Source organism: Lagopus leucura, unplaced genomic scaffold (assembly GCF_019238085.1).
Source record: "Lagopus leucura isolate 7727_CA_CO unplaced genomic scaffold, USGS_WTPT01 Super-Scaffold_73, whole genome shotgun sequence".
NCBI lineage: Eukaryota > Metazoa > Chordata > Aves > Galliformes > Phasianidae > Lagopus > Lagopus leucura.
Genome location: NW_024962252.1, coordinates 16,366,155 through 16,383,560, shown reverse-complemented (window position 1 = coordinate 16,383,560; position 17,406 = coordinate 16,366,155). Strand labels below are relative to the sequence as shown.

The following is a 17,406-nucleotide window of genomic DNA, read 5'->3' as shown; positions in this document are numbered from 1 at the left end:
CTCTGTAGCGTAACACTTCACATGGGCAGTATGAGGATGGCTTTATTAAGGACGTCAGAAATAATAAGACATAAAATCTAACCTGCTGCAATACTCAAACAAAGGCATTCAGAAGCAGTGGGAGAAGTAGGTGAGGAAAATAAGAATGTCTTCTCAGAAAGTAGCAGTGCTAGTAGTACAGGTACATCCCTGTTTCATCAGGGGGTGATTTCTAAGAACAAGCATTAAACTCTGCTCTTCAGAGGCTATTGTATGAACACGATCAAGACTCAGTACTTGGTCCAGTATAACATTTTTTATGCAGCTACAGGCACGAGTACCCAACGCAGCCCAAGCATACAGCATGAAGAAGTGTGACATGAAGTCTGCTCTCTGGCTATCTGCACCAGTTCAAAGGATTTCAGCCCACTGGGCCAGCACCTAGATTGCTCTGACTTTGGTAAGGTCCTGCCCCTACACCTTTACATGAGCAAACATTCGGCCACAACACTGGGGTAGGAAGGAAAGGAGTTTAAACTCAGCACCCCATCTTTTTTTGAGCAAATAAGCAACATGTCAGTCTTCCTGTCTGCCAAGGGTCTTCCAAGACACCAGAGGCTAACTAATACTACAACACCAACAAACAAAGCATATGAAATAAGCGTTATATTTACGTGCACTGCAGCCCATTCTCCCTGTGCAAAGGAAACACGTACAGCCCTGTCCCAGGACACAGCAGTTACGTGACTCCTCTGACAGGATCCTACCAAGCTACTCCCATCCCACACAACTTGTGGCTGCAGACTGACAGTTCACTCAGCACTGCAGGCTTAGTGCTGCCACAGAGTCTGAACAATCAGCTCCATGGGCATTTTTGGCATAAGGTCACTTTCAACACAACAAAAGTAACGCTACCTTTGCAGGGAATGATTGCACTTTCTCAAATTCCCTAATGTTCCACTAGCACATAACCATGAAGACTGTGGTCTATACTCTCCCAGTACGTATTTTACCCCTTTTTTTAAAAGACTAAATATTATACACTTACTTTGCTTATAACAACTGCTTAATATTGATGTAATTAGGCAAAGTCACCATCACATAACCTTAAAATTCATATCTATTGTACTATAGTATAGATACAATAGATATGTATCACTAAGTACAGAACTGCAGCTAGCTTTTTGATCTCAAGACATTTATTTCTCCAGTTCAATCTGAAAGCTTTTGTTTCCTCCTCTAAATGTCAGTTTTAACCAGTCTCCTGCCTTCATGTTTGGCTCCCCTTCAGTTACAGAAACCAGTTCTAGTGTGCATGATAAAGGAGAGCTCTAATGAATTTTTGCAAGAAAATACAGAAGAATTTAAAGAGAGACTTAGATCCATACCATGCAATTAGGAAGTGTTTTTTACAGATTTTTAGCTACTGAATCCTACAAATTTCTAGCTGAGCCAGAAACTACAGCAAGTATTATTTTCCCTTATGAAAGCACTCAGCCATTCAAAGCATACTTTCCTCATATATGTGAAGTCGTACTGTTCTACCTCTAAATATGTGATATTATAAGAACTGCAATGCAAGATAACTAGGTTTAGTTTTGATGAAACTTATTACATACCCTCATCAGCACGTCTAAAGACCATTCATCCAAAAGTCATCTTTAAGACCATTTACTTTCCTTCTTTCTGGAGGCAAAGCAACTTGAAGTAACTTGCAATAAAGTTAAACACTATTTTCTGCTCAAAATTACTTATATAAAATACAAGGGAAAGGAACAATAGTTTTCTCTTTCTTTAGCAGTCCATCACCAGACTTGAGAAGCAGGATAATGTTCTAGTAAGAACAATGAGAAAATGTGAAAGAAAAGACTTGTGTTCCATAAACTTGCCATTTTCTACGGAGCTGTCAAAAGCAGATACTACTTACAAACAGTGCTTCCTTGGAGAACTGACTTTAGATAGGCACAGAGGAAAGTAAAAATGGTAGTTTTGTCATTCTAGACTCCAACAGGAAAGAACAAAGCCAAAGGGAGCACATTTGAATCATCAGTTTCTTGTATCAAACTGTCAATACAATTAGCTCGTAAAAAAACTGCAGATCTTCCACAAGGGAAAATGGAAAGCTAAACAACAGTATCTTGAAAGGCACTAAATGGAGGTAAGACTGGATAGACAGCTTAGCAGAAGTCACATCCCATTTCTCAGAAGGGAGCAAAGTATTACAGTTTACGACCAAGAAACCCCCTAAATCCATAACAGAGGTAGCCTAAGCTGCTAAGAATGGTTTTCTGCATACACTTTGTTTTCAAGTTGCTGGAATCAGTTGTACTCCGTCCATGTGTACAGCAATAAGCATGGTCCAAAGACAGGGAAACTGAACTCAGTATGACCTTCAAAAGGGATCAGTAAGAGGCAAGAGAGACATCTGTAATTACAGCACAGCCTGTTCACTTCTGCATTCACTTTCTTCAATTCACTTATCAAGATTACTAAAACAGTATGGGGACACTAAGCCAATTCACTGTTACAAGATTTCTTTTTGAAAACCTCTTCCATTCCACTCATACAACACTAATTTTCCACTATTTAAACAAAATCTTGAATTACTTCCAAAAATAATTGCTGAATGTATGTGAAATACGTCTTCCTTGTGTAGCATACGAGATGTAATACTTATTTAAAGACCAGATGGCCCTGCATTCACTATTGTATTGTTAAACAGTAGTCCTGAAATAAATCTTCAAGTTCCTTAAAATTCAGTTTTGCCATTTAGGAAGCAGCTGTGATTAACAGTGACTGCTCCACCTACTCAAACTGAAAATATTACTTGCCATGCTAAATTCAGATTAGCCAGAGAGAAAAAAAAAATTTTGTTACTATTTAAATCAGCCTAGCCAGGCCACCTATAAACAGTTCTCCTTCTACGTGTTTGCAAGATAGGCCTCCTCATCACTTTTGCTGTATCACGTAAAATCTTACTATGCTAAACCTTAATATTGACTTGCTCTAGGCAACTTTGAGAACTTTTCCCACTCTGAGCAATGCTACCAGATGTATAATCTATACTTGTGATACTCTAGCATATGCTAAGAAAAACACAGCCAAAGACTGGCCCAGCAATTCTTCAGCAAAATAAGCATGCCACTGATCTGCTTCTGCATCACATGCATCAAGAGCACCATCCTTGCCTTCCAAGATCTTTTATTCTCCAGACTGTCCAATTCAGATCGTTACAGACTGTGAATTCAAATGTTGCCAAAAACCTCTAGAATTAAAAACATATCTATTAAAAAATCATTCTTAGTGATTTTGTTTCCCTAACATGAAATTTGGATACCTGTGGTTCCATGACTCTCAAAAGGCATGCCTATAACACATCCTTCTGTGCGGCATTATTCCTAAGTGCTCTAACAGTTGCTCTACTCTTCTGATTACGTTCATTTGCGTTACAAAATGCATACGCTAGCTGCAGACATGAGGAGGAAAATTTCTCTGCTTACCTGGTAATTAATTCCCTTTCAGTAGTAAGGTCCACAGATCCATTCAGCCTGCTTGCAGCTTGGGGGTAAACCAGACTCATCAGTCATTGGCATCAGAAGAATATCCCTCCCACCTAAATAAATTCTCACCTTCCAATTATAAAAATTTCTAATGCCAAAATAATGCTATTCTGCTTTCTTGCATCACAGACTGTACAGTTCTCTGAAGAAAGTTGGGGTTACAAATCATGAGAGTACTACAATCTATGCTCAGGCATAAGGAAGAATGATGAAAAAAAGCTAAAGATTAGATAGGAGCTAGCTGTTTCATATGCTGATGGCCAGAAGGCCTTAAATCGTAACTTCAAGAACAGTGGTAGAGTTACACACTTTACTTCAGCCAAAAAGAAAGCTGTACCTGCTAATTTTATTGTACCCACACAGTCAGACAGAAAACTAAGTCCTTTCAGCAAGAAATGCCTATTTGAACGTTTTTTTGGCTAGGGCAGATTCCTTTTGAAGCACAGATCTGAAAGCCCAATGCTAGATTAAACATCAGAGACTCACATAAAGGCTTTCAAAGATATCTGGACTTCACTCAGGACAAAGAACCACATCTAAATAAACACACAATTATGACCAACAATGTATCTTCTCTTTCAAGATATTAAATCCTGAGTGCACAGCATGAAAATTTTTGTTGGTAAAAAGGCAGTATAACACTGTAGGGTGGGAGGAACTAATTCTGAGGTCAATGCTATGAAATTAATACATAAGGACAGAACATGCTTGAAAAGTACGTATATCTGATCATTCATAACACTGTAAGGCATATGAGGAAGGCTGACAGACACCTTCATTCCTGAATTTCAGAAACAAGCTGTGCCCTGTGTTCTAGATGTCACATACATAAGGAACTTCTGAAGAAAGACTCTGGAATAGAAATTCCTAAATGCTACCCATGGCAGTAAGAATGACCACACTTGCTCACTGAACAGCTCTACCATCACAAGCAGAATACACAGGGAAATCAGTCTCGCTTCATTAGGCTGAGAAACACTGAAAGGACACTCCCACTAACAGCTTAAATTGTGTAACCTGTTTCTCTGAATGGTTCACCTAGGTAACAGGAAAACTCCTGCTTAAGATAATTATTAGCTTTAATATCTCACATACATTAGCACTCACTAATTTACTCCATGCGACACGTTAAACATCACAAATCACAGAGAAACACAAAAAAACCCAACAGTGCTTACATGATAACATCTCATCTGTTACCATGGCCCAAAGCAGAGCTTACTAAAGAGATGTGACACAATACAATTACACACAAGGCACAGGCTTCAAAAAGGAAAGGTTTTATCTAACAAAGGAAAAACTTCTAGCACGCATTCTGGCAATTGATAAACAGTCTGAACTGGTCACGCAGCTGATACACACTGACACCATCCATGCACAAGAAGACAAAACTGAATACAGAGGCCTTGCCTATGCCCTTCAAGCATCCACTTGGGACCCTTAAATACACTCAATTTTGGCAACACAAAGGAAAACGTGAAAGGGCTATGCAGAATTCTTAACGGCACAACAGAAATATAAACAGCAAATTTACATATCAAAAGCTAGAATACATTATGATACTTGCCTGAGACAGCAAAGCTGATCGTTGATATTGATCTTATACATCAGGCAATAGCAAAACTGGATTGAGTTGAATTTGATCTCAAATTCTGTCACTGACTGTATAAGGTGATTTCCCAGACAAGACTCTAAGGCCACAGAAATTTAGGATGCTTTTTCCTAATTTTCCAAATCCTTTAGTGGCCAAAAGACCAACAACAAGCACACAGACTTCAGGTTTTTCCCTGAGCACAACCATACCAGAATAACTCACCAATATACACTTTCTTGCTCAGGATTTGACTGGTCATACGTAAAGCACATAGTCCAAGTCTATTCCATTAAATAATAACATGGATCTTCATGCAAAGCACAAAGAAATTCCAGCAAGGCATTTGTAAACATATCCAAATGCTTGGAAGAGTCTTTTTTCATCTCTTCAGCCAGAAAGAGACACTCAGCATGACTTTCTTTCAAATACCTAGCATTTTGGGGGTCCCAGAAAGGACAGGAGAAAATGAACAGAGAAGGGAACAAGCAGCACAAGTGTGCTATGTTTGGAGAACCCGAAGATGATTAGGGGACTGGAGCACCTCCCCTTTGAAGACAGGCTGAGGGAGCTGGGCTTGTTCAGCCTGGAGAAAAGAAGGCTGCAGGATACAAAGGTGCAGCCTTTCAGTACCTAAAGGGAGCCTACAAACAGGAGGGGAATCAACTATTTGAAAGCATAGACAACAGCAGGACAAGGGGAAATGGTTTGAAGTTGAGGGAGGGGACATTTAGGTTGGATGCCAGGGGGAAGTTCTGTATAGAGAGAGTGGTGAGGTGCTGGAACAGCTGCCCAGAGAGGCTATGGATGCCCCGTCCCTGGAGGTGTTCAAGGCCAGGTTGGATGGGAGCCTGGGCAGCCTGGTCTGGTGTTAAATGAGGAGGTTGGTGGCCCTGCATGTGGCAGGGGGGTTGGAGATTCATGATCCTTGAGGTCCTTTCCAACCCCGGCCATTCTGTGCGAGCCCACACCATTCCATTGCTTTTACCAAAACATAAGGCAGTCAACTGGACCAAACTCACTTAAATGATGATTTCATGCTTAAAATAAACTATAAAACTTTTGTGAAATAAAAAGGAAAAGCTGCACCTGTTGGTATCCAGACTGAAAAAATAGTTATTATTTATAAATGAAAGTGTATTAAAAAAAAATGTTTATGAAATTCACTCTCAGTGGTAAATGTAATGTAAGAACTTTAAGCTGCAGTCATAATTGACTGCAAACAAGAACCTTTCAATCATTTCTAACTATAGTTAGAATATCTCTCTCCTCGTCAATAGTGTCTGAAATTCCCTTGTTTGAAGGAGAGAAAAGGAGCTTTGTCCTGCTATTTATCGTGAAGCGTGAGGTGCTTAAAAATAAATAAATAAATAAAATCACCAGATTCGGATCATTTGAATGTATTCCAGGAAGATCAACATTCCCCAACAGAATTCAAGAACAATTACATTTTTGTGGGATGTGTCATTACTTTCCCTCCTGTTCTGTTAATATCCTTCTATCTTGGAAAAGTCCAGGTTTACCTCCCAACTGCCATATTTCTTTCCACTCCAAATACTCGATGAGCCAAAAACAAAAGCTCAACACATTTGTCCCTGCTTCTTTAAGCATAAATCTAATTGGCATAAATTTCTGCTAAAAAAATTCAAGTGTTTTTGTATAAATAAAATATACATAAGTTCAGAAAGCTATTCTGGGTGCATTTGTCAGACTGAAGTAGGCCTATCAGATTTGAATAAAAGCCTAGCCCTCCAGGAAAATTCACCAAGAATAAGCATATGGCCCTTCCTAAAGCAAAACAGAGTCCCAGGGTTTTAGCTTCAGCACTGGCAACTGACTCTGAGGAAGAATGTGTTACACTGCTGTGTTCTGTAACAGCTCGTATAAAGTTTAAATAGTCTCACAGCACCTCCTTGGACTGTTTAGGATGGATAATAGAAAAATTATTACACATATTTTTCTATAGTTTCACATACTGACATTTCTGCAAATGCCTGGTATTCCCATTTTAACCAAAATTGTTTCTATTCATTTGTTCCTTAACAGAGCTTACCACCAGCCACATTTGTCAAATGACAAGCAGGCTAAGCAAGGAGATAGAGCACAGCAGTGACTCGTCAGGGAAGCCAGTGACCTTCCTCCAGGTATTAGTTGTAAAGCAGCAGCCTACTTTAAAATCTGAAAATCATTTCAGCTTGTCATGTTTCCCATAACCATTTTCAGAATCAGGAAAGATCCAAAATTGTAGCCCTAGATTTTCAGTAACTAAGAAGTTTGAACAAATCTGTTCTTACTGACTATCTGTCATAGTCAGTGGGCACACATTAGCTGTACCTGTTAGTGCTTGTGGAATGTTTTAAAAGATATTTCCTACTTCTATTGCTCCTGGACTGGTGCCCACTGACAGCTTTAATACTCACAGGAAGTGGCTAAAGCAATGCTGGTCTGGACTTGACTACACTGCAGGAGCTTTTAATAAGATCCCTTCTGGAGGACTCTTCTATTTATAAAGTTGGGTTTTAATGACTGTTAGGGACTAAGCTGGCTCCCCAAAGAATTCTTGTTAAAAAACACTCCACTTTATTAAAGGATGTCCAAGATAAATAGGCCTCTACTGTTAGAGGACTCAACATCCAAGTTGTTCTTCCTGTGTTCCTAGGCTTTCTGAAGGAAGAAAGAGATCAAAGTGGTTTGAAGTTGTTCAGTACGTGAAAACTTAGAACAATACAGGCACAGCAACCATAAAGGCAGGTACAGAGAGACACAGAGAACAAACTATCATGTGTTGCCAGAAAGTTCCATCTCTCTAAAATGGTATGTTTCCCAGCAAATCAGCAAATAAACCTTTGCAGCTATTTGCCAGGGCCAAATACTACAGATGTCTCCATAAGCTCAATGAGAAACTGGACAATTACGTGGATCAGAATTCATTATGTCTACCATTAGACAAACCACAATCTAGAGCCCAGGAAATCCCCCGAACCAGAAGATGGTAAGAGGAGTAATCAAACATGCATTTTTCTTAATCCACATCAGTATAGCTGTAGAAGAAAGGTGGGTTAAATGTGCCCTTGGTCTAAACATTCTCATATGTTTAATTAAGGAGATGTGGAATTACCTTTTCTCCTTCAAATATCTTCTCTAAGAGAAGAGAGATTCCTGTTTTGCAAGCTTGGATGTTTGTTACTATCAACAAGAGACAAATAAATGAAGTTCACTTTACTTTTCTTGTGTTTCTGCTTTAGAATTCTGTCCCTGCAATGATGCTGTACTTTCCAGAATTAACAAACATCTCAAAGGCTTATCAAATTCCATCTTTAGAGCTGTTTTGTGAATTTCCTTCTCCACGGTTCTCGCTGGAGTTCTTTCAGAACCAAACTGCTGCTATGGTTAGGAGCCCTCTAATTTCCAGCCTGATCATAGCCAGCTTTTACCCGTTTGTTCTTGTGCCAGCACTATCTGGTTTTGAGCTAAGCTGCAAGCTGGCTGACATGTTTACAATAACGGATCAATGGCCTTTACTACAAAAAAGGAAAGTTAAAGGTCAATTCTGCATCATAAAATACCTATTTAATTTTGCATTTAAAAATCCAAGTTAATCCAAATCCCTGAAAACAGAGCCTAAGTATACACACATATGATTCAGATGCTGAATTGACTTGCTAACGGTAAGTGAAAATGCAAAGAGATTCTTTTTTAACAGACTGATTAAAAAAAGCACAAAGCTGTAAATGACTTCATAGGTATATCACGTTATATACAATCATGCATGTGACTTACATAGTGTATGTACCAGAAAAGAAAATAAATAAAATAACAAAAAGGCTAAAGAACACTTACTTCCCAATGTTTTCAGGTAGTGCTTGCAGAGAGATATCATTTACTGAAAGACACGTTAGATTCTGTAATTCAGGAAAGCTTTCAGGCAACCTATGGAGATATTAATTCAAGTTTAGGACTTCCAGCATAAGTATTCACATTAACAGAATACACAGAGGAAAAAAGAACATGTTGCAGAAAATTAGAGTCTTTTCAGCCAATATACACAGAGAAGGGGAGAAATGTCTATATTCCAGCACAAATCTTGAAAAATTCTAGGAATCATAGTAAGAAAAAAGCATTAATCTCTTTTCCTTGCCTCCAATTTGCAACGTTACAAAGCCATATACATATAGCTGCATTTAAAGCATTATAAAAAATGAAACTGAAAAAAATATTCTGCTGGTATTTTCCTGCATCTGCTAGATGGTAAAATAATTAAATCAATTACTCTGATTTAAGCTTCAGTTATGTACATGCTTACAGCAGGGCCATTTTGTGTTAGATACTGGGCTGTTCTTTACTTGCTGCTTTTTGAAGAAACTCTGTTTACCAGCAAGACAATGTTCTGTTGTTATAACATTTTACATGTACTAGACCACAGCACAACAGCTTGCAATCCTACTCTTCTCACATTATAAAAATGCAAGCAACACTCCCAAATTACCTAAAGCCTTCAGGTCCAACACCCAGTTTTCTGCACTGCTTGACTTCCCCCTACTCACACTGAAGAACTCCTTCACCCTCACCTGCAGGCAGCCAAGTTGCACCAAACCTGATCCCCGGAGCACACAAGCTCAAGCTGTAGTTTGGTTCCTGCTCCCCACACCACCCAGCTCTGGGAACACAGTATAATCCACAGACTGCTAGCAAACTGAGATTCAAGTGTATGGGCAAGCACAGCTGTGTGTGATGGAGGAAAAGGGAAGGAGACAAATTACAAATTCTCGTGTGCTCAACCCCATACCGCGCTGTTTGTCATTTTCTGTCTTTCATTAACAGAGCATGTTTGGTATCTCTACAATGTGAGTGCTACTGTGACTGTTCACCCCCCTTAGGTGTACAATAGTAATAGCTTACTTTGAAAAAGCAGTTTTTACCATTTAGGAGCTAACAGTTTTAAAACTGTAGTTAAATGGTTTATCTATACCGTATAGCAGACAGTCTAACCTACCTAAATGCATCTCCTTCTTATTAATATAAACCTGAAAGCAGCTGAAAAGCAGCCATTTTTAGTACTGAAGTCATTCAATTTGACAGTGAGACAACATTCTGTATTAGTGGAAGCACATTGATGGCAAAGTTCTACGACTGGCTTTTGAGCTCAGAAGAAACAAGAGCTAGGATCAATGGCTAAAAAAGTTCTTTCCTTCGAACAAAAGGAAATGACTGCTAGGCTTTCTCACTCTATCTTGGGTAATTAGTGCCAAGATCTAAATGCTGTAGATACAGGTAAATACAGGTAAAACTGAAATTCTGGACTTTATCATAGAAAGCACCAGGCAACCATGTACAAACAACTTGAACTGTCTGCATTTTCTAACTTAGTAAACTGGTTGGAGTGATGTTTTCCAGTACGTACATACATTCTGGAGCCATTTTATCACGAATTTTTAAATTTCTCCTACAACCGCCAGCAATGAGTTATGAGATCCATTTTAACCCCATTAAGAAACCCTACAACTCTTTTGTCAGTTCCTCTCAGCTGCAGTCACGCATTACAGATGCTGTTTAAAGAGATACATTACTTGGGCCCTAAGCCTTATTTGGTTCACAAAATGGAGAATGATAGTTAACATGCTACTGCTTAATATGTTTTATTTCAGTACCATCAGATGCAGCTCTTGCTGTACGTACTGCACACTCATCTCTGAGAAAACGCTGCGCAGTGACTCTCATCACTTTAATATCTAAACATCAGCTCAGCTTCAGTTTGCTTTACCAGATTTTTGTGGTATTATTATCCTCAGCATATAAATGGGCTACAGAGGCACGGGGATTAAGATCACAAGTGTCCCTTTAATGCCTAGAGAGCCGAATTTCCAGAGAACTTAGAATGCACTATGCACTATATTCAAAGCGCTGCTCTGAAGAATCTCAGCTGCCGATGTGGGAGAAGCTGCCCTGCAAAACCGCTGTAGCAGCTTAAGATATTACAGACACTCAGCTGTTTGTTACCACTCACGCATCCCAGCCAGCCAGCCAGCCAGCTAATCGTGCAAGTATTCCCAGCCTATCTCAGTGCAAAGCAAAGAGAGCTGGTTAACGCCCACTGTGAATGTTCTGGTTTGTGTGAATTTCTAAGCATCACAAAGGAGCTCTGTGGGACAGGCCAGTTTAGGAAATGGTTCTCCAAATAGCGTTCAAAGGCTCCAGCTAGCAGATCACCTCTTCTGTCCTTTGTTATCTCCCGTCTCGGTTCACTATACGAATTCCAAACTCTTCAGCAAATGGAACAGAAAAATGTAAACAAGCCTTTTCTGTAAGTGTGTAATTAACCCCTCGACTCCATCAGAATACAGACCAGGAAACAGCAGCAGCAACCAGTGATAGATGCAGTGCTTTTTTGCCGCATGTTACTGCACGTCACTGTGTCCCAATTGACAGGAGAGTGTTGAAACACTAGTCTAAGCTTTAATCATTAGGAAAAGCCATTATCTGCAGCAGCTGAGCTACAATCTATTCCAAATTGTCAAGCACCTGGATTTGTGCCAATACATTCGTGCTTACCATTGCTTTATCTCTCCCAGGTATGAGCGTGGTTTTCCTATGCGTTTAAGAAGAGGAATGAAAATTACTTAGAAGAGAATCAGATTTGCATTTTTCCTGGTCGGCTAACAAATTTCATCCCCTCCCAGTGAAGATGCTCACCACGTTTTAAATCTGAACTTTCGCTACAGATCCTGCCAGAGACAGACATTGTTGGCAAGATTTCATAGAGATCCTAAATCACAATTCTTAAGGGCTTATTTAAAATTGTAATTGTTACAGCAAGATTGTAATTCTGGTATGGCAAGTACTAAGAAGAAGATGGAAATTACCTAGTTAGTGGATTCCCACTGAAATCTGCTACCTGTAGTGCCTTGCAGAATGAGATGCTTTCTGGTATTTCAGGAATATCTGCAGAAGAAAAAGAAAAAAAAGGGGAAAAAAACCATCATCAAGAACTGTACAGCATCTACACTGAAACTATTGCCTCATTACGTGCAGTAACGTGCTCCTGCAAGGAGTTATCTTGGTATCTTTCAAGCCATTTCAACATGCAAGGCTGCTTCATGCCCAAGTATTCATACTTGAAACCAGAGCAGGAGCAGCTACCATTGCAAAGCTGCTTTGCACTTTTTCAAATCCCATTTCACTTTCCTGCTCTGCACTGTTTTTCCTGATCCCAGACTGTTAACCTGTGCTTCAACCAATCTGCATCAGCCTCTGTCCAGCAAAAAAATGGATTCTCTGTGTTCTAAGATTGCTCTGAAGAACCAATTAAAGTCTGAACCTCCTATAATTTGATCAATACACACCCACAATCTGTGCTGGCAGAAAGTACAGGGGGAGGAAGAGCAAGGAAAGGAAGAAGAGAGTGTTCAAGGTTCTGTTCGTAATGCACATTCATGGAAATAGAACCACACTAAAGATAAGCAATTTGAAAACATTATTCAAATCAACAAGTCCCAAATCAGTGCTAGCATACTATTACTAAAAGGCAGAAAGTAGTAAGGATTACTTATACATGAAAACAGATTTTTTCTTCTACCTCCAATACTAGATTTTTATCTACTGAAGCCAGTCATGCTACCTTGAACACAACGTTTTCTTTAGGGCCTCTTACTTCAGGCTTCTACGAGCAGCCTGCGGGCCCTCTGTGTAAGCCTTTGTTTATTATCATTGAGACCCAGCAAGAATGAAACAGACATGTTTGGTTTCCTTGTTTAACAACTTAAGATTTATATGATTTACCTGGGAAGGGATTTATAAAGAAGTCAACTCTTAAAATAAAAATCAGACTTGTGCTTCTGGGGTTTTCCTATTTCCATTCTTTCGGCATAGTATTCCACCTGTTTCATCTCCTCACACATCAGTAGTCCCTTTTTATAGTAGGGACAAACAGCAAGGAACACTGACATCTAAATAACTACAAGAAAAAAAAAGTCATTATGAATGCCTGACTGAATAATCAGAAGTAATAAATTCTTGCAACACATGAAGTTCTTAGAAATATTTGTCTGCCTCTAACGCCACAGAAAGTAAAAGTAACGAAGTCACTGTAGGGACATTGTTGAGTCCTAAGAAACAGACAACTTTCTTTTTAAGCATTCATGTGAAAGCATTCCCTTTAGAAAGTGCTCTAAGGAATAGAAGCTGCACACAGAACTGAAAACTTCCCCCTTCCCTACACAGAGAGGAACATGAAATCAAAACAAAAATCATAACTGCATTTACAGTCTGCAAAGCTGCTGCCTTTAATCATATCAGTCCTCTACGTGAGCACTGTCTGTAGAAGCCTGAATTTACACTACAGGATTACTGAAGACAAAGGTCCTATCTACACTCAGCAGATATTACAAGCTCTGCCTGGCGTTACAGCAATGACAAATATGGACACTGCTAATCACCAGCAAATTCAGAAGTTCATTGTCCAACCATCTATTCCTCATATCACCCTTCTCTGGATAACCAGTTGGCAAACGAATAGAACAGCACTGGCTCACTTATTTTTTAATAGCTTTGTCCCTCTTGCACACCCTCTCTGCTTCCCCACATCAAAACTAGACATCATTTAACACGAGCCTTAATTAATTCAAAGTAGATCTTTATTTTGAACTATGGGAGCCCAGGTACTATTTGTCACTCCTGAGAGGAATGAGGGAAAGGCTGTTGATGTATTCTACCTAGACTTCAGCAAAGCCTTTGACACAGTCTCTCACAGGCTTCTTCTGAGGAAACTGGCTGCCTGTGGTCTAACAGGTGTACACTTCTTTGGGTAAGGAACTGGCTAGAGGGCCATGCCCAGCGGATAGTGGTGAATGGAGTGAAGTCCAGCTGGTGACCTGTTTCAAGTGGTGTCCCCCAGGTGTCGGTACTAGGGCCCATTTTGCTTAGTACCTTTATTGATGACCTAGATGAGGGGATTGAGTGCACCCTCAGTAAGTCTGCAAATGACACCAAGTTGGGAGGTGGTGTCGATCTGCCTGAGGGTAGGGAAGCACCTGGATAAGCTGGATCACTGGGCTGAGGTGAATGGGATTGAGGTTCAACAAGGCCAAGTGCCAGGTCCTGCACTTTGCCACAATAACCCCATGCAGCAATACATGCTTGGGGATGAGTGGTTGGATTACTGAAGAGGAAAAGGACCTGGAGGTGTTGGCTGATGCTCAGCTGAACATGAGCCAACAGTGTGCCCAGGTGGCCAAGAGGGCCAGCAGCATCCTGGCCTGCATTAGAAATGGTGTGGCCAGCAGGAGCAGGGAGGTGATCATCCCCCTCTACTCAGCACTGGTGAGGCTGCACCTCGAGTACTGTGTTCAGTTTTGGGCTCCTCACTACAGGAAAGACGTTGAGGCCCTGGAACGTGTCCAGAGAAGGGCAACAAAACTGGTGAGGGGTCTGGAGCACAAGTCTTAAGAGGGGCGGCTGAGGGAGCTGGGATTGTTCAGTCTGGAGAAGAGGAGGCTCAGGGGAGACCTCACTGCACTCTGTAACTACCTCAAGGGAGGTTGTGATGAGGAGGGGTTTGGCCTCTTCTCCCAGGAAACAAATAGGACCTCAAGGAAATGGCCACAAATTGTACCAGAGGAGGTTTAGTTTGGACATAAGAACTTTTTCTCTCAGAGAGTGGTCAAGGACTGGAATGGCTGCCCAGGGAGGTGGTGGAGTTGCCATCCCTGGCAGTGTTCAAGAGGCATCTGGATAAGGAACTACAAGACACTTTTCAAGAAAGACCATTTTCAGTAGAAAATGGTAACAGATACAAGACAAATAAGAGAAATTCCAGTTTCATATTACACTTTTTCTTCGCGCTTAAAGTGCATTTTCCTCCTGCTGATGATGCTTTTGCAATTTGCTTTTCTCCTCTATCAAACTGGATGAAGAACAGAAAAAAATAAATTGGTCCATCCCTTTGGATTGCAGATTGTTATATGTTCAGTAAGCAAAACAACATTGAAATATAAATATTGAAAAGATTTATCAGCCAGAACAGAAGCAGATTACTAGCAGACATTTTATCACTATGCATGATGACTACTATAGGATTACTTTGAACAAATAAGAGAAGAGAAAAGGAGCATTTTAGTATATGGCAAAAAAATCTGGAGTGATTATTATAGCAGAGGTGATGACAGTCCATAACAGAAACACTGGCATAATTAACTGAAATGCAATGCAGTATATCAAAGTACATTAAAAAGTCCATCTATCTCCTAATGGATTAAGCAGCTTTTGCCATTACTGCTTACTACTAGGTTTTGTTACAGACATTAACACATAAATCACTGCCAACATCAGCAGCAGTATGTTAGAATGCTTTTCTTGCCACCGCTGGATAACTGACTCAAATCCTACTTAAATATCTAGGATTCTTCTAATACCACACACTGATGAATGCTCCACGTTTATATGACGCTCCCAGATGTTCTGGCATACAGATTGTGCAGCACTGCTCATAGTAAAGCTATAACCAAGCATAAGCCCTGTGACGTACGACAGTGCAAATGCACCAGCAGGAAAAAATTCATGCCAGCAGAAAGTGGCAGTCATGTACATAAGAGTGCATATACATATATACAAACACAGACACACACATTTCTATTCAAGATGCCTCTTCAGATATGCATCGTCCTTGGGAATTCTGTACTGTATGAGTGCAAGAATTACTAATAAAAAATCTTTTTACTTTCTGTTAATCTATTTTTGTTGAAGGTTTTTACAACAGCAATATGCCCTAATTCTTTCTCATCCCTTCTTCCCTTCCTCTGATGGCTGCAGGAGTTGGGGAGGAAGAAAATCTTCATTTTAAATTGATAAAGCTTTTTGTGCAGCACTTTTTACTGTGTCTTTATACAAAATTTGAAAACCAGGCAATATTCTTTTCTTTATCCAAAGCCTATGTGGCCAGCATTCTTTACATATTCTGCAACAGTGAACATCATTTCCAATTATCAATATCAAGATAGCAACGGTCAGGAAGGTCACAGGCTATGAGAGGACCATTAGATCAGAGCTACTTTCAGCTGCAAAAGCAACACGGAGCATTCTGCTTTGGTGGGGCTGGTTGATGAGCCACACCACATTTACACCCAGTAAACTCACTCCAGACTTAAAAACTATGAAACAAGGCAGCACTATTCCTCAGGAGACAGATAACCAGACACTAAACAGATCACGTTCATCCCGTTCAATACATGGAAGAATTTTCTCCTGTCTTTTCTCACATTACACATATATTGTATGCACGAGTTAAAGGCCCAGCCAGCCCATTATATTATCAAACACTGTGGTGCTTGAGCAAAGCAAGAGTCATGACGTTCCCCTTCCTTTCATAAGAACATGCACTGGTTTGTGTTGGAAGGGACCCCAAAGCCCACCCCGTGCTGTGGGCAGGGCTGCCTCCCACCAGCTCAGCTGCCCAGGGCCCACCCAGCCTGGCCTTGAGCACCTCCAGGGATGGGGCACCACAGCTCTCTGGGCAGCTGTGCCACTGCCTCACTGCCTTCCACATGAAGTTACCTCCTAATAACTAACCTAGACCTCCTCTCTTTCAGCTTAAAACCAACTCCAAGTGGTCCTTGCCATCCATAGCACAGAGCCTTGAAGGCTGAAGCCTGACTTTGTAAAAGCTCTTTCACCCTGCTCACCACCTCCTCCACCTTCCAAGCTTGAGAGGAACAAACTATTCAATTAATCAAATGTCTTGCGAGGAGGAATTTGTGCTGCAAATGTTTATTTGCCTTTGCAGAGGGCTCTTCAGCTGCTAAGCTCAGCTGAGGAGGTTGTTATCTCACAGCAACAGGGCATCTCTCTCCCTTCCTGAGGGGTTGCTTCCTCCAGCAAGACAGCTGAAGAAGGGTTAAATCTCCCTCCCTGTCCACATTAAGATCATGACACGTGGAATGATGAGTTTATTGCTTTTTTTTTTTTTTTTTCATTCTAAAAAGGTTCTGCTATAAGCCCTGAAGGATGAAGTAATCAGCCTCTTTACCTGAAGTGTTACAATTTCTGGGACAAAATGTGACAGGAGTCATGTTGTTCTTGCAAAGTCTATTATGATTGAGTGGCTCTTGTACAAGTCGTAACATTTTCCTTTTGAAACTCTGAGGCTGAGGATATACAAAACACAAAAGAAACAGCTCTTTAAAGAACCGCCCTTACAGCTTTATGGAAAATACACAAACAGGTTCAGGTTGGGTTTTCTCAGCCAAATCCCTTACTATTTAATTAACAACAAACTGAAGTGAGGTA

At 40.3% G+C, this 17,406-nt stretch overlaps 1 protein-coding gene across 3 annotated transcripts in view; it reads right to left on the bottom strand.

Moving 5' to 3' along the window:
- The window catches only part of LRRC1 (leucine rich repeat containing 1), a 62,637-nt gene that overhangs the window by 27,949 nt on the left and 17,282 nt on the right, over window positions 1–17,406 (bottom strand). For all 3 annotated transcript variants that reach the window (XM_042883671.1, XM_042883681.1, XM_042883688.1), the window contains exons 3-4: window positions 11,991–12,069; window positions 8,971–9,060 (exon numbers count right to left, since the gene is read on the bottom strand). In XM_042883671.1, the coding sequence (XP_042739605.1) occupies window positions 8,971–9,060; window positions 11,991–12,069 (169 nt within the window). The remainder of the gene's footprint in view (window positions 1–8,970; window positions 9,061–11,990; window positions 12,070–17,406) is intronic.